The sequence below is a fragment of the Lepidochelys olivacea genome, assembly GCF_965140295.1.
Source record: "Lepidochelys olivacea isolate rLepOli2 genome assembly, chromosome: 6".
NCBI classification, from domain to species: Eukaryota; Metazoa; Chordata; order Testudines; family Cheloniidae; genus Lepidochelys; species Lepidochelys olivacea.
In genome coordinates, this window is record NC_140416.1 from 115,094,974 (window position 1) to 115,121,396 (window position 26,423).

The following is a 26,423-nucleotide window of genomic DNA, read 5'->3' on the forward strand; positions in this document are numbered from 1 at the left end:
ATAACACTTGAAGCAGTGGACAACAGCATCCCCATTTTCCATTTGTGGAGTGCCTTTTTGTGCCAAGTAATCTGAAGGAGTTCTACAAAAGATGTAGACCAATTTATGAATGTTCTTGTCAGTGCCAAACTAATTAAATTGAGTTTTCAGTTTTGATTTAAGGAGGACCCGAGCGCCAGCATCCTAGACACCTCTAGACAAGGAGTTCACTACAGACATTGTGGTTAATGGCTGGAGAATTGGCCGTTAAATATGGGAAGCTTAGGAACTGTAGTTAACTTGGTGTGCATTGGATGACCTCTCCTGGACTTTGATGTATAATGGATGATCAGAATTGAGAGAGAGAGAATATGTATGTTTTAACCTCAATCCTGAAGGGCCTTAGAGGTCAATCAGAGCACTTTGAAACGAATGCAGAGTCTGAATGACAACGAAGGTAATTGAGCCAGAGGTAGAGTTCTGTGATTGTTCCATCTGGTGCTACTCAGCAGCAGGAGTGCTCATTCTGTGCCAGCTGTTGTTTTGTTAATTGTGCATGCAGAGAGAACAGCGTAAAGGGCACTAATAGAGTGTAACCAGGGCAAAACATAGCGATGAACATGGAAGTACAGAATTATCGATTTCAGGGAAGGGAAAGATCTGTAAGACTATCCCCCTGGCAGTGCAGGACTTCCACACAAGCACCAGACACGTGCAGCATACTAATCAAGCGGCCCACCTTCAGTGTCCATGAGGAAGCCATTTCTGATCACACTTACAGCCAGCGTTCCCAAGGTGTACAAACCGGAGGATTATAAACCGGTTTGTTCTAGTCTGGAGCAATGAGATAAACAGAGGCAGCAGGCTCAGCCCCTGAGGAGCATCCTGCGTTACTCGGTAAACACACTGATAGGAACACACAGCAACTCTATCTGAGCTTTGCGGGGATTCATATCCAGAGCTCCTCAAAGAGAAGGTCAGCATGATGCAGGTGGTAAGGAAGAGTGGAAAATGGGAAAATCATCCAGAACCAGAGGGGAGCTTGTAGGATCCCTTCCCCCCCGCTACCCAACTTCTGATTAGCTAATGGCTAGCACACAAGAGACTCACAATTAGAGCTCCCTTTACTCTATTGTATAGCCAGATCCCTAGTATCCTCTCCTAGAGAGGCTCAGCCTATTGGCACGTAACACAAAAAGCACAGGGATTGACTTAACAAGTGCAGAGATAACTGGGAGGGATACGACAGTTCACCAACCCATCGTCCCAGTTAGCCTTCCAGGCTCTGTCAAATGTGCAAGCTCCTTGGGGATACCCCTACCAAGATTAACACAAAGGTGGGGCTTCCTTGCAGAGTCACCGTTTACAGGATTCCTTGGAGCTAGGTTCTCAAGGTGCAGGCGTGATGCAGGTGTGCCCAGAATAATGGAAGAATTGGATCCAGCCATTCCTTTGGGTGCCCTCAAACCACCCAAGATCTTTGGCACTTCAGCAGGCTTTATACTAGAGCAGCACATCTGCTCAGCATGGCTGCCATATCACTAATATCTTTCAGCGCTGCTTTCTTCCCTTCATGAGGCAAAGCCTGGGGCTCCCTTTTCAAGGGAATACCCCCCACCAGGGGTTGGGCCCACCTTGTGTTTAAACTCTCCAGATCCATTGTGTTTTCTTCCCTTTGTCACAGACAGCATTCTAATTGATCAGTGGCTTTCCCTCGTGGCTCTAGTGAGTCTCTCCTGGCTATCGGCCACTCTGCCTAAAAGAAAGGTGACAGCTGCAGTGCTCATGTTCCTTCCCCTCTCCATCCCTAAGGGAAAAAGGCTCCCCACTAATTGATGCTGATTGAAATATAAAGTATTTCTACAAAAAATCAGTAAAATAGATGTCTTGCTCCACTAAAAGCTTTCTGTTAGATTAAATTTTATGTTTATGGCTTATGTACAAACTACCTTTCCAGTGAGGTCATTGTGCCAGGGGCAATTACTGACATTTCCACAAAACTTTATTCCCTTGACCGTATAGAGTAAAACACTGTGAGTGGCAGCCCTGTAGCCAGCGCACCTGGCTAAAGTGTGGCCCATCCATAAGAGTGAGGTAGTCATCCATATTGAGGTAGTCATGAAGTAGTCTTTATTCTATAGGGATGCAGCCACGTGTCCTGTCATAGAATGTTTCATCTTGAACTGGGCAGTCATCGGCAGTTGTCAGTTCACAAGAAGAAAGATCATTGTGTGCAGGAAGCTATACTCTCCGCAGAAGGCTCCACCATATTAATGTGGAAGGTGGCTCAAATCTGTTTCCAAGAGTGGTTTCCCTTCCTAACAAGCTGCCAGTGCATCTTTCAGTCAGGCAACATTGACAAACGCTGGTGGAAAGATTTCGCTTAAGCATCCTAGGGATACCTCTTAAAAACCTGAGGTTATTTCAAAGACCATGGGCCATGTTGGCTACATTTTCACTGATGTGTGCAGCTGTCTCTCTGGGTCACAAGTAAGAAGCAATGTCTGAGATCACCCAGTCTCAGCCCATCTCTAAAGATGGGGACCTTGAACTGGATTCAGAGGCAAGTGAGAGCCAGTGAAAACACTCAGCCCCATTGTGATATATTTTCAGCAGCCTGTCCCACGCAGGATGGGCTGCCAGATTTTGCATTAGCTAGAATTTCTGCCTGGAATCTTTGTTCCTCCCATAACTAATTATTTGACCTTCCTCTGGTCAAAGGTTGATATTGACTCAGCAAAGCAGGCATGACTGCTCCATTTGTATACATCTAAAATCACCTTGTTAGAAAAATACACTGGGTTTTGGTGCATCAGCTCATAGCAAAGGCAGATTTGATACAAAGAGACTGGCCTCGGTCACAGTTCAAACAAATGAACCTGTGAATCTGAAGTTTTGCACTTTAAAATAAGTTATTTATGACTGTTCATTTCCAAACAAAAGTGGTTATGTTCTAATGTGCATGCAGTCAGAAATTCATAGTTTTTACCAAAATGACTGCAGTAAAAGCATTTCAGTAATTATGGAAACCTTGGAAAGGAAAAAGTGAATAAACAACATCACTTTTAGCAGCTTCTGTATAAAGCCAGAGTTTGCTATAGATGAGTTAATAGAACATCCCAGATATCACTAGATAGATATCCTACCACTATAACATTTAAGGAAAAGCATTTTAAAGCTTCAAATGAGTGTACATTTCCACCCTATCTAAAGTAAGAGAGTAGCTCATTTTTGGCAACTTTAGATTTTTCGGCTCTAATGCTTGTTTGGAAAGGAGTCTCTCCCCTTTAGAAATCAATGCATTTACTGAGATCCTTTTGCACGTGTTGCTTCCAAATAGAAACTAAGGGTGAAATCCTCCTGCCCCTCTTGCGTACCAACTGAAGGCACAAAACGCAAAGCAGCCAACAGAGACTTTGCAGTCCCCTATGCACCACAGAGCTGAGCTCCTTGCTGATTCCTGTTTCACATATAATATTGAGGTAGTAATGGGCAGTCAGGGAATGATGGGGTGTGGCTAATAGCCCTGTGAACAGAACGGATCCAGTGGACAGTGGACCCATCTACCTCCAGTCCCTCCCTTTGACTAGGGAGGAGGAGTCCATGATAGTCATCCCCATGTTGTCCACCTGCTCAAAGCCTGTTTACTTGGGCTGCCTGTGGGAGGAGTGGGGGGTGTGAATTTCACCCTAGCTGACCGCTATGAATGACATATACAATAGGGAAGAAGATAAATAATTTTAAATTGATCGCGTTTATCCTTTCAGAGAGTAGGGCCGTGCCCCAGGAGCAGAACCACAACTGCTGCACACATTGAAAATTCCAGTTCCACTCCAGACAGATAAATGTGGCACAAAATGCATTGGAGGCTGAAATGATAAACCGCTTAACTAACATGAGCAATGGACACATGTTTGCTGGGATGAGTATTAAGCCCTGTAGACTGGTGAAATCAAGCTGTTCAGCTAATTCAAATGCTTTAAATTGGAGTTTTCTTTCCACTTATGTGGGCTTGTTCATTTTCTTTTTGCCAGCCTTTAAAGTGATCACAGTGCATGAGAGCCTCAACTGGTGTAAATGAGCATAGCTCCCAAAACATCAGTGAACCTACAGCACCTTACACTGGTTGAGGATCTGGCCCAGTGCACATGTGTGTGAGTTTGCTCTTGGTAGTAACAATTGTGTTTGTCTTGGGGACAACAGCAGGTAGTTACGGGCACGTAATAAATACGGTCAAGCAGATTAGAGATTGCATTAGATATACATTAAATGTACTGTGATTGGGGCAAGAAGCTTAATGAGATAGTGATATCCTTCAAGATTAGCTATTTTTCACAATCAAGGTGTATTTTTTTTTTACTGAAGAAAATGTTTTACACTGCTACTAAATGAAAAATCTGACAGGAAGGGGGAGCAGAAAGCTTGTTTGGCTGATACCTGAACTCAAGCTCTGAACCGGTTTGCTGAGGTAGTCTAGAGAATCCTCTTTCAAGATCCCTGACTGGTTAGTCTTGCTCACATGCTCCGGATCCAACTGATCACCAGATTTCGGGTCAGGAAGGAATTTCCCCCAAAATCAGTTTGTCAGGGACCTTGGAGTGGGTTGGCCTTCCTCTGCAGCCTGGAATGGGAGACACCTGCTGGGATTGCTTGGGCAGATCTCACCTAAACAATTCTCTGCCATTGCCAGGGCCTCAGGCACCTTAATCTATCCTGTTCTCTCCTGGTTTCACACAGTTGACTCTCACAAGGAATGAAGTACTTTGGTCTAGCTAAAGTCTTTGGGCTTATTATATAGGGATATCTGAGTGAGAATTAATGGCCAGTGTTATACAGGAGGTCAAGGAGATGATGGAGTGCTCCCTTCTGACCTTAAACTGTATGAACCTTTTTGAGTTACAAGGAAACTGTACTGTAATGTTCTGAATATTCACATTGTGAGAAGCATTTCTCACGATGTATAAAAGGTGAGATGTGTTTAAAAATAACAATATGAATTACAGTTGATATCTCTGACAGCGTGGGTGGGGAGATGTCTGGCTTGGCAGTGTGAGGACCTATTGTCAGAGATGTTAAAACTGCTCCCCAGCTTTATCAATTAAATGCAGAGATGGGCCCTCAACTTTGGGCTGTCTGAAATCCTGATCCCAGTTTTCCAGCTTGAGCCAAACTGTAGTGAATAAAAGAGATCTTATGGTCAACCTTTATACAATAAGGGTTTTTGTTTTTAGGGGAACATGGGTAGGGCACCATCTTGACAATCTGGAGACCTTGATTCTATTCCTAGCTCTGCCATTGACCTGCTGAGTGACCTTGGGTAAGTCATGTGACCTCTCTATGCCTTGGTTTACCCTCTGTAGAAAGGAGCAATGATACTCGTACAGCTTTGTAAAGTACTTTGTGGCCTAGGGAATGAAGAGTGCTAGATTGGTGTCAAGTATTATTATTATTGGGGTTTAATTTATGGTTAAATCAGTTTAGTTTGCAGATTCCTTGGCATCTCTCTTCGCGCTGTCACAAAAGTGCCATTTTTCAGCCAGATGGCTGCCACACAGGAAGCTTAGCTAAGGCATGTCATCTGCAGTTTCAAAATGACAGTTCCCAATTTGCACTCAGCGAGAGGACTGTGTGGATATGAAGGATGCTGCACTGAGCAAACTGGAGACCGCTTTCTTTGAAAGGCTTTTTTCTCCTCAGTGATCGATTTTTCTAAGTCACAGCCTGGATCACCTCTGAACCGCAGCAAAATCCTAATCAATTAATGCTGCTGTGTGTTGCAGCCACCAGCTAAGCCTCGTCCAACTGGTGCCAATAATGGGTATTGATCCCATGGCAAGTGTCAGTTTGTTAGTGCCATATGTGCCTGATTTGTTTGTTTTGATGCTGTTCAATGAATGCCTCCTCCTGCTCCTGGGCTGGGTAGGGGGGGGAAAGAAAGCCCCAGGCTAATTATTAAGCCTTGTGATTCCCAAGGCAGTAATGCTGATGGGCTGCTGATAATTGAGCGGTAATCTCTCAAGTGCGTCAGGGGCTGCTCATGCTCCGACTCAGCTTATTGAGCGGTTGTGTCAGTTAATTCAGTCAAAAATTGCTTCACAAAGCCATAGAGCCCATTTTTTTATTGCGAACAAGGGCCGAAGGTGCTGTGATTCTTCTTGGTTATACAGTCCAAGGGTGAAATCCTGGCCCCACTTAAGTCAGTGGCAAAACTCCCATGGGTTTCAGTGCTGCCAGGATTTCACCCCAAGAGTTCAAAATCCCACCGTGTTCTACAGGAGCAGCATGACTCTGTTTCTTACAGGAACTCAGTAGAACTCTCCCCACAAAGCAGGAAATAGGCTCAAGACGGGAGGACAGCAAGACTACTAAATGGATGAATAATCCATGGACTAGATTTTCCATAGCTCTTACTTGGCCACTCAAGGGAATAAAGGGGCATAAAGCCCCCCTGCCCTTTGCTCCCAGCTGCAGCTCCAGCTCTGAATGTGGGGATAAGGGGCGAGCAAAGGCTGACCCCCTGATACTCCCTATTGTGAGAAAGTGGGCAGGAAGGGAGAGAGAAGGGCGGGGAGTTGGAGGAGATTTGGGTCTGCCCTCCCTCTTCCCACCAGTCAGGCACACAGTAAGGGCTTGTCTACACAGGGATGTTATTTTGGAATAGGGCAAGATGTGCATTCAAAGAACTATAGCTATTCCAGGATAAGAGGGTCCACACAGGGAGTTGTTCTGGAATAGCTACAGTGGAACAGTTATTTGGAATATCTTTTTCAGTCAATGTAGATAAGCCCTAAGTTGCATCCTGAAAAGAGAAGGAGTGACTGACTGTCCCACATCAGAACAAGGGGGGCTTAGGGGAGGAATTGTGCCTCTCTGAGTCTCAGTTCCATAGGTACCGACTCTGGGGGAAAAAAAGGTGGGCGCACCCACTGGCAGCCCCCATCAGCACCTCCCACCCACTGGCAGCCCTGCCAATTGGCGCCTCCCCTCCCCCCCAGCACCTCTTGCCCGCCTCTTGCTCAGCTGTTCCACGGCGTGCAGGAGGTGCTGGGGCACACGGGAGAGGAGCAAGGGCGGGGAGCATTGCAGGGGAGGGGGTGGAATGGGGCAGGAAGAGGCAGGACAGGAGCATGGCAGTGGCAGGAAGAGGCAGGGTGAGGGTGGGGCCTTGGGGGAAGGGGAGGCGTGGGGGTGGGGCCTGGGGCAGAGCCCAGGGCGGAGCACCCCCCCCAGCAAAGGGGCGGGCAAACTTTTTGGCCTGAGGGCCATATCAGGTTTAGGAAATTGTATGGAGGGCCGGTTAGGAGAGGCTGTGCCCACCCCCCCCCCCGGTTCCCTGTCCCACCCACCTGCCCCTGCTCACTGTCCCCTGACCGCCCCCAGAACCCCTACCCCTGACTGCGCCCCCAGGGCCCCTGCCCCCCCCCGCTCACTGGCCCCTGACTGCCCACCCCAGGACCCCTGCCCCATCCACCCGCCCCTGCTCACTGTCCCCTGACCGCACCCAGAACCCCTGCCCCTGACTGCCCCCCACTGCCCCATCCAACCCCCCTTCTCATTCCTGACTGCCCCCAGAACCTCTGCCTCTGACTGGCCCCCGTCGCCCCATCCAACCCCCCATCTCCTTCCTGACTGCCCCTCGCAGGACCCCTTCCCCCATTCAACCCCCCAATCCCTGCCCTCTGACTGCCCCGACCCCATCTATACCCCCACCCCCTGACCACCACCCTGAACTCCGCTGCCCTCTGTTCAACCCCCCCTGCCCCCTGACTGCGCTGCCTGGAGTACCGGTGGCTGGCAGCTCTACAGCCATGCTGCCCGGCTGGAGCCAGCCACGCACCGCGCACCACAAAGCCCTGGGTCAGGCCGGGCTCTGCAGCTGCGCTGCCCCAGGAGCTCACAGCCCCCCTGCCCAGAGCATGGTGCCGGCTGCGAGGTGAGGTGAGGCTGCTCGGGAGGGGGAACAGCAGGGGAGGGGACAGGGACTAGACTCCCGGGTCAGGAGCTCAGGGGCCGGGCCGGAGGGTCCCTAGTTTGCCCACCTCTGCCCTAGCACATTAGGAAGTCAGCGCCTATACTCAGTACCCCCCTGCACCTTCTCTCGGGACCGCGCAGAGACGTGCTGCCCCTTACTCTGGGCCGAGCCTAATGTCTAGATCTAGCCCTATGTGAGGATTGAAGCATTTCAAGCGTGAGCGGGTACATCTGACAGGGCATCACCGTTCTGTGTTTGGCTGTTACATTACTGTTTAAAATAACAGTGGCTGTTTGTATGTTGAGTTTCCATCGTATTGTCTATCCGAGGTGCAAGAAGCACTTCTTCAACGTGCCTTCAGAACTAGAAATCCAGAGTACAGCAGGCATCAAATACAGCCATTAAAATTAAAAAACAAAAAAACAAAAATTGCCCCCCCTCCCCCTGGAGAAGAGGGGAGAAATCCACATTGTCAGATGTGAGTCGTGTTGCTTAGGCACAGATAGCAAGCGATGGGTATGGCGTAAAAACCAAAATAGGGCAGAATGGCCAGTGGCAGTTGCATTTCTCTGCAAAGTGAAATGAGCAACAATGAGAACAAATGAGTTTTCCTTAGAGGGTGCAAAGAGCAGTGTGTGTTACTTTAAAGGGAGGTTGGTTTGATGTCTAAACATATGTGATGTGAGACTTTCCTATCCTCACAAAATGTGTTTGCAGTAGTTCAAGGAACTTAACATTACCCAAAAGTGTGTGTGTGTCGGGGGTGGATTTTGTTCCCTAATTTAAAAGCATAGCATATCTCTAATTAACCCTGTTCTGATACCACTTTTAGGATCCAGTGTCCATCCCCCAAGATAGCGGCCCAATTCATCCTTACCCTGCACCTTGTGCAGACATTTACACCAGTGCAATGTGGGTGTAAAATGATGCTGTTCTGATTTGGTGGCATTTCACATCCAGTTTGCACTGGTCTAAGTCAGTGGTTCTCCACCTTTTTGGGCTCAGGGACCCATTTGGAAACCTTGATAGCCTGTTGCAGCCCAGTAAATAGCCTAGTGCAAAAAACACCTGGTTACTAAATATTTCTTACCCCCCATATATAATATATACATTAACATAATAAGTACTGAGAACTTAATAGGTACACTGTGCAAACCATAGTGGTTGCTCCTGCCCTGTGGGGCTGGTAGGGCTCAGCTCCCTGCTCTAGGTCTTGTGACCTCCGGGGTTGCAGTCCCACTTAGGTTTGGCTCAGCTCCACCAAGGGGGAGCCAGCCAGCCATCTTGTGTGAGTGGTGTGGTGACCTGGCACACAGGGTCACAGTGCCACTCACTCAAATTTGGCCTAGCGAGCCCCTCCGTCATCATGACGGAGGGGCAGTAGGGCCAAACCTGAGTGGTGCCGTGACCTTAGACACCAGATTCCAATGCCTGGAGCTGGGAGCTGACCCACGCCAGTTCCATAGGACCATTGCTTCAGGAGCTGCCACTGTGGGGTGACTGCAGTGCAAGTATGGGGTGGGTTCTGCACCCCCCACCCCCTCAGGGTCTTCCACATCCTCGGGGGCAGGACCCAACCTCCTCCCCTCCTGGGCTTCCCACAAGACCCTTTGACACATTCTGGTGACCCAATTTTGGGTCGCGACCCACAGGTTGAGAAACCCTGGCCTAAGTGACTCAGCACAACATAATGCTTGTTTTCACTGCTGTGTTAGCTCAAATTATCCATACTCCACTCTTCTGGATTTAACCTAGCCTGAGTGGGAGCAGCGCTGCTGCAAACCTGTACTCAAGCTGTACAGAATAGCTGTGTTCCCACTGTATTACCAACTGCAGCATCAGCAGTATGCCACCTTCAACCCACCCCCCTGCTTGCTTGAGTTTAAAGCATCACTTAACTCAAACTAGAGATTTTTGTGTACCCCTGGGAGTTTGGTTAGGGGCAGCACTCAATTTGCACCTCGAGCTAACACTGCAGTCAACGCAAGCCTATAGAACTGGGCCCTTAATCTTAAACTGAATTCCCATGAAAGGGTAAACCTTTAATTGTATTTTAATTTAATCTCTCAGCCTAGGCACTGTGGAATATACAGGAGAAAACTGAAAATAGCTCCTCCTTCCTACTAGCCAGTGGTCGACCTCTCCCAGTTGTTAAATGCTTTAGCAAAGCATGTGATGCATGGGACTGAGATCACAGCCTGTTCTTCAAGCTAGATGTGTTTTGAAATAGTTCGGTAGAAATTCAGATCCCCATCAAGCATATTGACAGACAGGGCCAAATTTCCAACTAGCCTCTCTCAAATACACTTGCCTGTTTGCAAACCGATCACCCTCCTTTGCTCAGTCTGTGTGCAGGGATGCCTCTCTCTGAGTTCAAGTGGGTGCCATGCAAATTGGTCATGAATGCGGATTGGAAAGTGACTCAAAAATTTGGTCCAAAATATCTAATGGCTACAGCACAGAGCAAGTAGTAAAGCGGTGATGGGGGGTGTTGGGCTCCTGTAAATTGCCTGAGAGTGGCTATTGTGCAGTTCTCCTGGTCGGTCTCCCCCAGTTAGAACCCCTTCCTTACTTAGAGTGTACCTTATATGTCCTGAGTGTTGCTGCAGAAATGAGATTAACCCATTAGAGGTTTTTAAGTCTCGGCTTGACAAAGCCTTGGCTGGGATGATTTAGTTGGTATTGGTTCTGCTTTGAGCAGGGGATTGGACTAGATGACCTCCTGAGGTCTCTTCCAACTCTAATCTTCTATGACGTGCTTTCCAACACGTGTTCTTAAATTCCCTTTGAAAGGTTTTTTTCAACCCCTTTGCCCGCTAATGACATTTGCTTTGTTATTTTTGATGGAAATCTTCATACCTCTCCCGGTCAATTTTTTAATAGTTTACAATGAAACTATATGAATATGGTTTCTCTGCAGCAAAATTAAAATGTCCCTGGCAGGAAGCCTTTTTTCCTTTGCGTGCTATAATATCTGTGAAGTCAGGATCAATGAAAATTTGCAAAAAATAAAGGTTATTATCTACAGCTTCTTTCAAGCAACCAGCAGACTAAGCCACGGAAATCTTCTTTTCCTCCTAAATCCAGCATGAAAGATTCTTCATGAAGCATTCCTATTCTGGAGATTAACTAATTGCACAGTAATCAATCATTTTCATTGCACAGTCACATATAGTGATTTCTTCCCTCCCTGCAAATGGAGCAATGTTTTAAAGGCAAAACACTGCTCTGGGTACAGGAGGATTAAGCAGAATTTATTGGAGAGCAATTAAAATACTGGTTAGAATAATTTGTTTTTAAGGCTGACTTTCACATCAAAGTAAAGATATCTGAAGAGTACACCGGGCTGAAGAACAATAAAGCCGTCATTTCCATCCATCCATTATGCATCCCAGGAGTTTAAATTAATAGAGTGAGCTAAGAAGTCGTAAAGATTTACAGGGGAGCGAATAGAATGAAGCAGCCTCAAGCCGGAGTTTGAAATAGGAGTCCAGGTGCTGCATTAGGAAAGGACCGCCGGTGATACCGCAAGAAGTTTGCTTTGGTTCTTGCAGCTTTAGCTTTCCTTCATTTCTGCATGTAAAGGCCAAGTCCTACTTGTGTGTGTAAAAAGCTGAGTCACAAGGACAGGCAGAGTAACTGCCCTGTGCCTTCTGCTGGCCGGGGAACCCAGCCAGTGCAGGATTCTAAATGACTGGCCACTTCAGGGCCCAATCCATCCCGTGTGGGAAGACTTCCATTGATTTTAATGGAAGTTGGCTCAGACACTTAATGCACTGCAGCGTTCTTTGCTGCTGCTTTGCTGTTGTCACAAATTGTATGGTTGTCCTTCTGCTGGCTGCATCTGCTCCTTTTGGCTTGAGAACTTGTTCTCATCCCTCCACCCCTTAACCGTAGCCCCTGTGGCTGCAGAGGTCCACTCACTTGGCATTTGATTTAGGTCTGTAGTGTAGACCTGGACTTAGTGTGGGCAGATCACTTAGTGTTTGTCTACACAGGGACACTCAAGAAAGTTAATCTGAATTAACTGAAGGTGAGAATTTAAAGAGGATTAGCCCTGGTACACACTATAAACCTATGTCAATATAACTACGTCCGTCGCTCAGGGGGTTGGAAAATCCACACCCCTGAGTGATACTAACCAAATTCCCAGTGTAGACAGAGCTCTGGTAGCTACCACCTCTTGGGGAAGTGGAGTACCTATGCCAAGGGGAGAAGCCCTCCCGTCCATGTAGGTAGCATCTTCACTAAGTGCTACAGCAATGCAGCTGCCTCGGTTCATCTGCACCGCTGAAACACTTTAGGTATAGACAAGCCCTTGGTTGACTGCATTTACCCGTATGCATATTCGTATTCAGAATTAAAGTGACCTTAATTCGATTTAGTTTAATTCACTTCTAGAGTGAATTAAACTAAGGACAAGTCTGTACTACAAAATTGAGTTGACCTAAGTTACATTGACTTACAGCCACTGAAGTAATTAAACTGCTTTTGGATGTCCACACTATGCTGCTTGTGTCAGCAGGTGCATGTTCTCACCAGGAGTGCTTGCATCAATTTAATTGTCAGTGTGGGGCATTGTGGGATGGCTTCTGAAAGGCAGCAACAGTCGATGTAAGCAACGCAGCTTCTACACTGACACTGCATCGACCTAACTACATCGACATAAGCACTACGCCCTTCGCGGAGGTGGAGTTATTAAATCAGTGTAGTGGGTGAGATACATGTGTAGACACTTACAGAGTTAGGTCTATAGTGTAGACCAAGGCTAAATCAGATTTTGGCCACTTTAATGCTGAATAAGTGTCCACACAGAGGTTTGATGCAGTTTAGTTAATACACTTTAAAAGATCGTTTGGATTAACTTTTGTGAGTATCCCCATGTAAACAAGCCCTGAGCCTCTCTGTGACTCAGTTAAGGGGATAATTGTACTTCCATACCTTACAGAGCTGTTTGAGGATCAATACTTCAAACTGAGCCACTCAGCTACTATGGTGATGGAGACTTTATTAGAACCATAGCTAAAGAAACATTGCCGTTTAATTTCAGAACAGGATTTTCAAAAGTGTCCAGTGATTTTGGTTACCCAGTTTGATCCAGCCATTTCATGGCCATGTGCGCTCTCTCTTCACTGGGAAGCCCATGAGTGTCCCAGTGAACAATTAAAAAGTGTGTGCAGCTGGCACTGATTCAAGCTTTCCCTGAGACTGGAGGTAAGGAGGTGCTGGAATGTATTGTGAACAAGATCACTGAGCCTGCCTCACCAGACAAATTCCATTTTAGGTGGCATCTGGCCTTCACAGGTGGATGCTCAGTGCTTTTGAAATATCAAGCCCCTTTAAGGTGTCTCAGGCTGGTCACCCAAAAATGAGGGCACTTCTGAAAATCTTGATCTATCCAGCCAACCAAGATCCAATGACCGGAAGTTGAAGCAAGACAAATTCAGACTGGAAATAAGGCGCAAATGATTAACAGTGAGGGTAATTAATCAACACAACAATGTATTAAGGGGTTGTGCTAGATCCTCCCACACTGGCAATTTTTAAATCAAGATTGGAAGTTTTCCTAAAAGAGATGTTCTAATTCCAACAGGAATCAATTCAGGGAAGTCATCTGGCCTATGTAATACAGGTGGCCAGACTAGATCATAGTAGTCCCTTCTGGCTCAGAATCTATGAGTATGTCTCTCGATTTTGCTACTGTACTTGTTACCATGAAAAATGAGAGCCATTATCTCACACATGTATTTCCACACATTTCATTTGACTAGGTGCAACCATGTGTTATATTCCATAAGAACAACAATTCAACATCCTAGCAATAGGAAGTTATCACCTGGCATGAAATATATGTCTTTTTTAAAGCTTATTGTAATCCATCCTTCCACTCACTCACCATATTCTTCTGAAAAAAGAAAAGGAGGACTTGTGGCACCTTAGAGACTAACCAATTTATTTGAGCATGAGCTTTGGTGAGCTACAGCTCACTTCATCGGATGCATTCGGTGGAAAATTCTGGGTGGGGTTTCTGTCAGCCCCTTGACAATGTATTTCAATGTGCTAGCGAGACGAATTGACGTACTTAATAAGAAAGTAGCAGTGGTACCAAATGATACAGTCTGATGATAGCTACTTCCGTTTTTCTCCAAGTGGCTGACAGAAACCCCACCCAGAATTTTCCACTGAATGCATCCGATGAAGTGAGCTGTAGCTCAAGAAAGCTTTTGCTCAAATAAATTGGTTAGTCTCTAAGGTGCCACAAGTACTCCTTTTCTTTTTGCAAGTACAGACTAATATGGCTGCTACTCTGAAACCTGTTCTATTCTTCTGTTTTATCTCCTGAACTCACCGATTCTGTGTCCTTTGTAAGTAGATCCAGGTGGCCTTTGAAAATACTTTTGACAGTGGTGGTACTGAGACCTACGGGGATGGAGGGAATAGTTACTTGCAAGGCATGTTCAAACAAGGGGAAGGACAAGGGTTACATCGCAAAGTGGTGGACAAAGCTATCAGTTCATAGATACAGCAGAATGGATGGAAAAGAAAGAGCCGTTGCATGTCCCAGGCTTGAACTAGTTTTCTCATCCTTCATTCCTGCTTCAGACTTCAAGGTTTGTCTTTAGGTTTGGTTACACTGCACTCTACCTGCTGGGAATGGCTCTGTAGCAAATGTAACTATTGCTCAGTATTGGTCACAGCAGGTAGAGTCTCTGTTTGGAATTGGCCCAGTATTGGGTTGGATTAACATTCAGCCTGAATTACCTTTCATTACAGGAGAGGATGGAAGAGAGATCAGGGTTTAGATAAGCATGGAGAATCTCAGGTTACTGCTCTCTTTACTGTTCCTGCCTTGTAGATAAACAAAACTCTTCAGTTTTGAGGGCTGACAGTCAGTTAACCTTTACTTAACCTTCACTAGCGCAATAGCAAACCTCTCTCCCCATGCAACCCCCAAATAACCTTTCAAAAATAAATACATCAAAGGGAAGGAAAGCAGCAGCCCGGTCTCACAACACAGCTTTGTGTCACCGAGCACATGGTCATAGTCCCTTGCATAAAGGAAATGAATTCTGACACTTAATTCCCATCACGTTAAGAGGTTTAGCACTTGCTATGAACAAGGAGTATGTTTCTTTACCTTGGGAGAAGCACTGTACATAAAGATTAATTTAGTTTCTTCCAACTAAGTTCCTCTGGGGTCTGCTTCTGTTTCCAGTGCTTGCGTTTGGAAATATCAGTGTGTAACCTCTCTTAGAAAGTGTTGAGGGAAGAAGAACTAGCTCTCCCGGTGTAAGTGTTTAAAATAAGCATGTCACCATTTTCCAAGGAATTTCAGCTCTTGTGGTCTATGTAGTATTCTGATTTTTTTAATATTTCTATTCCAGGAACATCTAGCAGCTCCATTGTGCTAGGCACTGTATTCACTTACAGAGGGATAGGCAGTTTCTACCCTGGAGAGCTTGCCATCTAAATAAGCAAGAGGGGCAAAGATAGGATGGGAATCAGAGGGTGAAATGGTTTGCCCACGATCACGCGATAGTTCAGTGGCAAAGCTAGGAATAGGACCCAGGTCTCCTGACTCCCCATCCAGTGCCTTATCAATTGCCTCCAATGAGACTTGAGGTTTTGCCAACATGTACGTTTCAGGACCAAGTTTTAGCAGAGGCAGAGTTGTGTGTGCACATGCATCCGCTTTTTCATGCGCAAAGGCAGGGTTTTTCTTGCACAGAGGTGAGTGTAGGTTGTGCTTTGCTTTCAGAAAATATGGCTCCTTGTGTACAGTAACTGGATACTTCTGGATTTCTAAGTAATTTCTTGATTTCTAACCGCATGGATCTGTCTTTCAAATGGTGAGAGTTCAGTATTCTTCCTTCTTGAATTGAGCTTCTTTCAATCTTGCGAGAGTTTAGTCACTTTACAAAGGCTCACGGCAAGTAGAAAAACGGGGTTGAACTCACCAAAGACCCAAACTCTGCCCTGCCCCTTAGTGGGTTTGACAAGGCAGCTGAGAGTCCAAACCCAGAAGGGAGCATCAGCTAATCAAATTGGACCTCCTGTATATCTCAGGCCACCAGCACCACCCAGCTCACACTAACCCCAACAAGCAAAATCAGATCCAGGTATTGCAGCCCACAGTTACTCTGTGTTCATTCAGCAGTTGGCACAATAGGCCCCCATCCTGGTCGGGGCTTCTAAGAAGGGCTACAGTGCCAGTATAAATAATAATTCTTTGCCTGTGTGTATTGAATTTCTATTTATTGTGGTCTTGAGTTATCCATTGTAACCAACTTCCTGGCTGTTTTGCCCCTTTTCATAGCATCCTGTTCCACAACTGTAGCCACTAAACCAGGGGTAGGCAAACTTTTTGGCCTGAGGGCCACATCTGGGTATGGAAATTGTATGGCGAGCCAGGAATGCTCACAAAATTGGGCGTTGGGATGAGGGCTCTGACTGGGGGTGTGGGCTCTGGGGTGGGGCCAGATATGAGGCATTCAGGGTGCTGGAGGGGGTGCATGGCTGGGGCAAGGGGTTGGGGTACAGGGTGGGGGTGAGGGCTCTGGCTGGGGGTGTGGACTCTGGGGTGGGGCTGGGGATGAGGGGTTGGGAGTGCAGGAGGGTGCTCCAGCCTGAGACTAAGGGGTTTGGAGAGTGGGAGGGAAATCAGGGCTGGGGCAGGGGGTTGGGGTGCAGGAAGGGATCAGGGGTGCAGGCTCCAGGCAGCGCTTACCTCAAGCAGCTCCCAGAAGCAGTGGCATGTCCCCCCTCCAGCTCCTACATGGAGGCATGGCCAGGTGGCTCTGCATGCTGCCCTGTCTGCAGTCACTGCCCCTTTAGCTCCCATTGGCCATGGTTCCCAGCCAATGGGAGCTGCAGGGGTGGGGGCAGTGTGCGGAGCTCCTTGGCTGCCTTTACGCATAGGAGCCAGAGGGGGGACATGCCACTGCTTCTGGGAGCCACGCAGAGCGGGGCAAGCCCCGGATCCCACTCTCCAGCAGGAACTCGAGGGCCAGATTAAAATGTCTGGAGGGCCAGATGCAGCCCCCAGGCCATAATTTGCCGACCCCTGCCCTAAACTCTGGCATGGAACTCTGTTAAATAGTTGGTGAAAATCTAGATCTGTAATTTTCCCTCAGGGCCGTTATCTTTTAAAGGGTGACAGGTTGAAAAACACATAGCTCCGTACAAGAGGAATGATGTTAAACAAGACTTTGCCTATATGTGTGCAGCCACAGAAGATGTTAACTGTGGCCTATCTATACAGCAGCTTTTCTTATAATGAAAAGCTATGACCTACCGGCATATCACTTTGTGCCATGATTTCATCAGATTTCACACAATAAGCAGAGTTGGACCAGTGTGATAGTTGGATGGGAGACCTCAAATAATTCCTGCTTGTTGCAGGAAATAGTGTGGATGATTTAGTAGATTGCATTCTTTCCTCTGAGTTAATACTGAATGAATGCCCAGTTGGCAGGGCTGTTTTGGATTTTATGTAAACCCAAAGTCTTGATTAAGTGTAGTCCTTATAAATCTTGTGGCACTTCTCAAAGAATTAACTCTGGCGTCCTGGCCAAACTGCAGCTCAGATCATTTTATTTTCCTTACCTATCATTCTCCCTGCTCTTCCACATAGCTAAAGTATATTTAGTTTCCTAGCTTACATTGTTATTCTGTTGTGAACTATTTATACAGATGCTACATTTCACCCCAGAGCTGGCTGCATTTCAGCAATGGATGAAGTGATTTGTCTATGTAGCAGAGTTCATATATCAGTTTAATATTTGTAAAGCAATTTAGGATCCTTTGTGGGTAAAAAAACACTCTATAAATATGCCTTTAACATATCTCCTTTCAGTATTCTCAGCAGATTTTTCTTTTTAGGAAGTAGGAATTTCAGTAAGCATGCTGAGTACCTGCTTGAAAAGTGATGCTGCCTTCATTTTTCCTTTTGCCTAACTGAGCAAATTTAATATCTAAAATGGATTGGTGATGGGAGAGATTCGCTTAACTCAATCTCCATTTAAAAAATAACAGGATAACACCGTGTCTGAGAGCATTTTAAAAGCCAGTGTTTTTCAAAGGATGGCATTACTGGGGCATTTCCTCACAGCTGATTTCAAGTGGGGGGGAAGGAGAACACAGGACTTTTTTTCCCAGCTCCAACCTTTTCTTTTTCTCTCTTTCTCACTCTCACACCCCCCGCACCACAATCACACAGACACAGATACACCTTCTTTTACATGCTGCCTGACCAACAGTGTTGTGCCCCCTTTAGGTGATTCTTGTATATTCTTTGAAAAATTGCGGACGGGCTTTGATTTATATTCATTTTAATTTCCAGTCATGTACCACATCCTTGCGATTAAGAATAACAGTGATCCCAGAGACAATAGCCATCGTAGCTTGGATAGACAACGCCACCCTGAAATGGAGAAATAAGAAAAAGTTCATGCCAATGCTAATCTTGCTATGACTAGAATCAAAGAGCCGAAATATTTGGGGGGGAAGAAGGTGTGAATTAGCCTGACACCCACCCTGTGTACCCTGCACATGCCGTAACTGTGATGAAATCTGTCTTTCCTCCCACACACACTGCGTGTGTCAGAAACATGCTAAGCCAGGTCCTCAGGTGATATAAACTGGCATAACTCCATTGAAGCCTATGTAGCCGTGCCAGTTGACATCTACTGAGCATATGGCCTGCAGTTCTGTGTTCAAGGCCTATCCCTATTAAACACCTTGCCTAGAAATAACAATATATAGTTCCCAACATGTACATGGTCTGGGCCAGGAGATGAACTGTGTTGAACTGTCCCTGCTTCAAAGAACTTACATTCTAAAGGTATAAGTAGGTACAAACAAAAGAGAGCTGAAACATGCTACAGTATTTGGTTCTAGATGCACATTCCTTGCACTGCATACCTCAGAACTAGGCTGCAATATTTTAGACACGCATCACACAAACACCAGACTTGCCAGAAACGCGCTCTTCTCTTCTAGATACATATAACACACAGTCTGCACGAGTCAGGAATGTTATTCTTTACTAAATACATGTTGCCTGCTCGCACGCAGTCTAATCAGTGCAGGGATAAGCTATTCTGCTCTGGGGGCCTATGACATCTACATACACACACTACACATGTCAGGAATATGCTATTGTGTCCTAGATCTGTCTTATTTACACTGACCATAGGACCAGGCTTCAAAGAGAAACTGCTGAGCTTCAGTTCATTTGCTAATTTGACACCGTCAGCTCAGGATTTAAACAAAGACTGTGACTGGCTCGCCAATGACAAAAGCAGTTTCTCCTCCCTTGGTGTTCACACCTCCACTGCTAGAAGAGGGCCTCATCCTCCCTGATTGAACTAACCTTGTTATCCCTTGCTTGATTCTTGCTTGCATATTGATACCTGCCTCTGGAAATTTCCACTACATGCATCCCACGAAAGCTTATGCTCCAATATGTCTGTTAGTCTATAAGGTGCCACAGGACTCTTTGCTGCTTTTACTGACCATAGAAAGTGCAAGGAGCTCCCCTTATCTCTCCCCCAATGTTGGCCAGAATCTTGATGAGCGAAGCCTTGTTCCCAGCTGGTGCTGGTGTGAGTTCTAGATCCCTGAAAGGGACTGGGCGAAGGCGGGTCTATGGACTGTGCCTCCTTTGTTGGGTGGAGGCAGAATGGACAGCTCAGTGAGTGTCCAAGAGTGGTTACTGCTCTGGAGTGTGGAGCTTTGTGGGTATTCTGTCTGACTTATCCAGAATTCCCTCCTAGGAGCTCCAGCCACTACCTCTTCCTCCTACTATTAGAGCCCAGCTCAGAATCTTGTCCTGGATGAGCAAGTTATCAGTATTTCCTTCCTCAGTACGATTAAAATCTGATGAAAATTGTGTGCATAATCATCACTTTATTCCCAGTTACAGCAGTCACATTTCCACTAGGACAAAGTGATCCAGTCTGGGGAATCTGTTTGTCTGTCTGTCGAGCCTCACAACACCCCTGTGGGGTAAGGAAGTACTATTTATTATCCCCATTTTTCAGATGAGGAACTGAGGCACTGAGAGACTAATCAATGGGAATTAGGTGCCCAAATACTTTTAACAATCTGGCCCTAAGTGACTTGCCCTAGGTCACACAGGAAGTTTGGGGCTGGGAATTGAGCTTAGGTCTCCTGAGTCCTGAGCTAGCAACCAAAGCCCTGGACCATCTTTCCCCTAAAGACCTGAAAGCTAATAAAGATGGCATACTGAAGTCTGCCACACACCCAAACATTAGCTGAATTGCTTTGTCACTCATATGTCACATGTCATACCTTACCAGGCTGGAGCAGCTCATCTCTGGAGCACGAATAACTTTGGTTCACCAAACATTGTACTAACTAGGGGTTCAGAGACTGTGGTGAAGGTCACCTAGAAAGACAGAACCCAAACCCACGTGTCTCAGTGTTGCCCATATCTAATATCCACGTGGATAAGCTGTTCTTGAAAGATGCCTCCCATATATTAAGTAGAGAAGAGCATTAATTTTCTGGAGCTTTGAAGGGTCCACTTTGGGAGGGTAAGGTATGGACTCCGTTAAATCAGGTAGTTGGTCTTTTGGGTGTTGAATTCATGTTGAATCCTGTTCTGTGTTTAAAGTTAACCACTGGCCAGATTCCTTTTGTACTTGGGAGATAAAAAGGAGAATTAAAAAAATCTGAGTAGAATGAGAACAGGGTGTGTTTAGTGTTGGGTGAATTGTGAGTGTTTGGTCCTGCGGGGAGGAAGAGAAATCAATCTCAGTTAAAAACAGGACCATGGTCAATATTGTTTGTGTTCTGTTAGTAATGGGTGATGAAGAGAAAGACGTCACTTTCCTCTGATTCATTCTTGTCACTAATCTACCTTTGCAGCTGCATAGGGGAAGTTTTAACAGTCCGTTCCTATGACTCCAGGTTGTCCCTGTGCAGTAATACCCAGTAGAAGCTGCACCCTGTAATGCCCTGCGTGTAGAGTGAGCCCTAAAAACTCGTGCCTTTGGCAGGAATGGGAGAGCCCTTCCTTGTGTAGCTGTGCCAGGGCTCCTGCAGTAGCAGTCCTTGGGAACTTGGGGGTTGCTCACGACTGCAGAGCAAGATGCTGAAAAGGATCAGAGAAGGACAGGATGGAAAGATGGGGTTGTGATTTCAATTTGCCCTTGCACAAACCACACAGCAGGGCTAGCTGTGGATGAGCAGCTTGCTCATCTTCCATGTTCACAGAGAAGCTCTTCTGGAATTGTTGTTATAGATATTGGTAATACAGGGTACCAGCGAACACTGATTTCATGGTATATTCCTTTATTAAATCCAAAGGCCAAATGATATGTATGCAATGTCTCTTAACTCATCTAAACCTCTAAGTAATAAGCAATTAATACAGCCATACAGTAACAAACATTCCTAAGTGTTTGATCAAGAGACTTTTGAAAAGATCCATCCTTGGGGCAACCCACTTATCCTGGCTGGTTCCAGTATGATCAGGTAGGATGTGATAACTATCTTTAGCAAGCCTGACTCTCTTATACAGTATAATAAACAAGTGATGTTATATTGACAATTATTATTTGAGGTGAAAGCCAGGTTTTGGTCAGTTCAGGTTTGCCCCCTTTCTTGGCCTTTTCTTGGCCTTGGCTAAAACAAGATATGGCTGTTGGTCCTCTTCCTTTTAGATTATTTTAAAGGTATGGATGGCTACACCTGGTATTTTATCGTCTCACATAGGCCCAAATTTGAAAATAAGACTGGCCTGTTAGAGGTTACTATAAGCTTATTACACCACAACACAACTTTCCTTTGTCTATTAAAACCAGTTTAGAAGCCCTTCTTTTTTTTATCAGGCATATTTTAAGCTTAGCATCCTCTCCAGACCTGTCTTGCTTGCTGTTACATTTTATTTACATTTTTGAATCTATTTTTTCGCAAGGACTTATTACACTTGCTTAGCTGCCTACATTTGTACACAAGTTAATAAGCTGATATATTTTCTTACCCAAGCTAAACTAACCTTAACCCTTTTTATTCTAAAACCTTCCTACAAGCCCAGAGAGGGACTGTGTCTGCACAAGACATAGTCTCTACAGTCCTCCTCCTGGGACCTGCCCATAAACAAAGCCGTGGCATAACTGTTACAGTCTAGCAGTCTACAGTCTAGCAGTTTACAGTCTAGCAGGGATGGGGAAGGAAACCTTTGACATCTTTGTGAACCACCCATGTGAATACCTTACCAGTCAACCACTGGGCTTGGTACACCAGCTGTGCATGTTCAATGTTCTGTGGTCAGAGAGATATGCATATGCTCTGCCTAAGTAGAAGATCTCCCGTGGAAAAAATAACAAACCTCTGTATCTTCATTTAGAGACTGTGGCTTCAATTAAATGTAATTAATTCCCTCTTTAATCAAAGGCACCTTCTATTAAATGTATTTTCTGTCCTCTGTGGCTTGCATGATACAGGTGTTACTATTGCAAGAGGGCAGGCGCTAATCAAGGGCAGCTTCTAAATGAAGATATGAATGTATTGCATCTAGATCAGATGAGTCAGATGAAAGCCTCTTCCAGGAGTCCATGCCTTTTAAACTGGGCTTATAATAAACGTGTTAACTTTCTACATTATTATAAGCAGCTGCATCTTCTAGTGGCCCACAAGAATATATTTACTGTATTTGAAAGGTTTCTGTGAGGAAGCCGTGGGAGCTTTGATGTCCGTGTTGATTTCAGATTATCTCAGTGAGCTAAATTCCTCCCTACTGTAACTCCATTCAAGCCAATGCAATTAAGAAGGTTTCATTTTATGTGAGGCTTGAAAAGAAATATGTGTTTGCATATACAGACAGCTCTTGGAAGTATATATTTTTAAAATATTTAATTACGGACACGTATTACTATGATTTATTATTATGGCCGCTGGCGGTGCTGTAATCACTCCCTATCATGCCGCCTTGTTTCACTGTTTTCTTGTATTCTTGTAGTCTCTCTGTCTGTATCCATCTGTCTCGTCTTATGCTTAGATTGCAAGCTCTTTGGGAGCATTGACTGTCTTCTAGTTCTGTGTTTGTACAGCACCCAGCACACTAGCGCCCTGGTCCATGATACTCAATACAAATAATATATTGTCATAAACATAAAAGACTGAGTTTTACTTTGTGAAAAAGTGGAATCAACTGTGCACCCAAAATCTGTTTTAAAGTGGACGTGCTGAGACATTTGATTGACGCGTGGGCCCCACTAATCATTCACACCACAGACTATGGTGCAAGGGAGTTTTCCTGTCCTGCCTTGCAATCGCTTATTCCAAAAAAAAAGAAAGAAACCCAAACTAGCAAAATGGGACTGAGACATTTTAACAAAAAGCACTGGGCTCTGATCAGTCTCACCCTTTGGAATGTTTTGTTTAGCAGGCTGGTTTGTAACATTACCCTGGCTTGTTCAGTTCAATGCCTTTAAGGGCACATGCCTCTCAATCACCTTGCATAAGCAAATGCAATAAATTTCATCCATCTCATCCTTCACGCCCGCTCTGCCATTCTGTGACTAAATCTGCTTTAGATGTGCCCCGTTTTGTGTCTATGACTCTCTTTCTGTGACTAGGTCTGTTCCTTGATTGCTACTGATTCACAACAGTTCTCCTGACCTCACTCATGACATCCTTGATTCTTTCTTAGCTTAGGCCACCTTCATTTGCCTCCCACTTTCTCCTGCGATTACCCACTACCAGTCTATCCACATTCTAGTTCTTATGCAGCTTCTGTTTAGCTCTGTTTACAGAAATCCTGTTTTCTCCTAACATACCACATAAAGACCAGTTAATCGGGTCATTGTATGGTTTAGTTCCAAACCAATTCCTGAGCTTGAGCCTTGGGCTCATTCTCCCAGAGAAGCTTGTGGTATGATCAGTGCTTAATTTTTGCCGGGACTTGCCACCTTAGTTATGAAAGTAAAAATATTGCTGGAGCTCTGGCACCTACTTGCTTGAGCCCTGGCACCTCTATCATTACAAATTATGCACCAGGTATGATATTGTAATAAACTGCATTACATTAGTCTTTAAAAACTCTCACTTTTGAATTACTTGACACATCCAAACTGAGGAATTGTCATCTGTGTAACCCTATATTCCTGTCTCTTTTACCCTCATTATCCCATGCTTCTTCCCTTATTGGTTTGTTTTGATACACCCTCTTGTCTTAAATTAAACCGGAAGCTGTTCAGGGCATGGACTTTTCTGATCAGCACTGTGTTGTTTCTACATCTTCGAATTACATTAGCCATAGTTTGGTGTTCAAAATCCATTGTCTTCTCACCGTGTTTTGGGTTTATCCCTCACAGATCATTTTCCGAAAAATCAGCGATGTCAAGAAGGAAGAAGAGGAGCGCCTGCGCCAGAAGAATGAAGTGACCCTGAGCATCCCTGTGGACCACCCCGTGAGAAAGCTCTTTCAGAAGTTCAAGCAGCAGAAGGAGATGCGGAATCAAGGCACAACACACATCGACCCAGAGAGGAACCAGCTTCAAGTGGAGAGCCGTACCATGCAGAATGGGGCCTCCATCACTGGCACAAGTGTGGTCACTGTGTCTCAGATCACACCCATTCAAACATCCCTGGCTTATGTGAAAACCAGTGACACAATCAAGCAGAACAACAGGGACACAATGGAACTTAAGCCAAATGGCAACCCTGAAAAATGTCTCAAAGTTAACAGTCCCATCAGGATGAAGAATGGGAATGGGAAAGGGTGGCTTCGACTTAAGAACAATATGGGAGCCCCAGAGGAGAAAAAGGAAGACTGGAATAATGTCACAAAGGCTGAGTCAATGGGGCTATTGTCCGACGACCCCAAGTGCAATGACTCAGAGAACAGTGTAACTAAAAATCCACTGAGGAAAACAGACTCTTGTGACAGTGGAATAACAAAAAGTGACCTTCGTTTGGATAAAGCTGGTGAGACTCGCAGCCCCCTGGAACACAGCCCTATCCAAGCTGATGCAAAACACCCATTTTATCCCATTCCTGAGCAGGCCTTACAAACCACACTACAGGAAGTCAAACACGAACTCAAAGAGGATATCCAGTTGCTAAGCAGCAGGATGACTGCCCTTGAGAAACAGGTGGCAGAGATTTTAAAAATATTGTCTGAAAAGAACGTGTCCCAGACCTCTTCCCCCAAGTCCCATTTATCACCCGAGTTGCCCCCCCAAATACCTTGTCAAGATATTTTTAGTGTTTCAAGGCCTGCATCACCTGAATCAGAAAAAGATGAAATCCACTTTTAACATATACCTATGTGTATATATGTATACAGTATATATGTAATTGTGTATATATGCCTGTATACATATATATATGTGTGTGTGTGTATACAGTAAATATATATACATATATATTTTCACTTGCATCCAATATGACTTGAACACAACAAGGATTTTGATATGTAAATATTGCATGTCCAGCTGGATTCTGGCCTGCCAAAGAAAACAATTATTAACGTAGATATTGCTTGTATAATATGCAGTTGACTGCATGCACACTTTACATTTATTTATAATCTCTATTATGTAATAAAAGGATTACTTTTGTTTAACAAAGGCAATGTTACTATTTAAAGAATCAGGGTCCAACCTGCCAATATTGCCATGACAATTTTAATCTCGGGCTGGGTGAATTGAGCATTTCTTTCCTCACTGTCCTCTCTGCTGAGTTAAACGGTAGATTAACATGAGGCCGAAGACATGCTCAGTCTTCTATTAGAATCACTTCCTGGTATCGTTCCATTGTGTTATAATGTATACCTAGTGATAGATTTGTGTTTCCTACAAAGGAAGTGGAGGAGTCAGCTGAATTTAAAGGGACAGTAGGTGACAGTCTAAAATGTTGGAAATTATCACTGGGGGTGTTCTGCATGCAAATGCATTTTATCTCAGCTGCCCTCCTCCTCTCAACATTATACATAAGAAACAATAATAATGAAAGATTATGTACAAAATAGCAAAACAAAACATCTCACACACACGCCCTGTATTTCTTTTTGCGTGTGGGAGGGCAGAAACTATTACTTGAAAGCCTCCTGTCAGAATAACGTTATGTCGATTTTTGTACCAGTATTTGGCTACAGTGTCTGAGTCTGTCAGGGTATGTGTACACTGCAGTTAGACACCTGTGGCTGGCCCATGCCAGCTGACTAGGGCTCACAGAATGCAGGCTAAGAGGCTGTTTAATTGCAGTGTAGACCTTTAGGTTTGGGCTGCAGCCCAAGTTCTGAGACCTCCCACCTTGCAGGGTCCTAAAGCCCAAGCTCCAGTCAGAGCCCAGACATCTACACTGCAGTTAAACAGCCCCTTAGCCCGAGCCCCACAAGCCAGAGTCAGCTGGCCCAGGTCAGCCACGGGTGTCTAACTGCAGTTTAGACACAACCTCAATGTCTTTATTAGAAACTCAGTTTTTTCAAGGGTTGATG

The 26,423-nt window shown here is 45.2% G+C and overlaps 1 protein-coding gene across 1 annotated transcript in view; it reads left to right on the forward strand.

Moving 5' to 3' along the window:
• The window catches only part of KCNH5 (potassium voltage-gated channel subfamily H member 5), a 232,944-nt gene extending 207,449 nt beyond the window's left edge, over positions 1-25,495 (forward strand). Inside the window, exon 11 of the mRNA XM_084630682.1 lies at positions 24,298-25,495. Within this exon, the coding sequence (XP_084486808.1) occupies positions 24,298-25,242 (945 nt within the window). The 3' untranslated portion in view covers positions 25,243-25,495. The remainder of the gene's footprint in view (positions 1-24,297) is intronic.
• Positions 25,496-26,423: the final 928 nt, after the last annotated feature.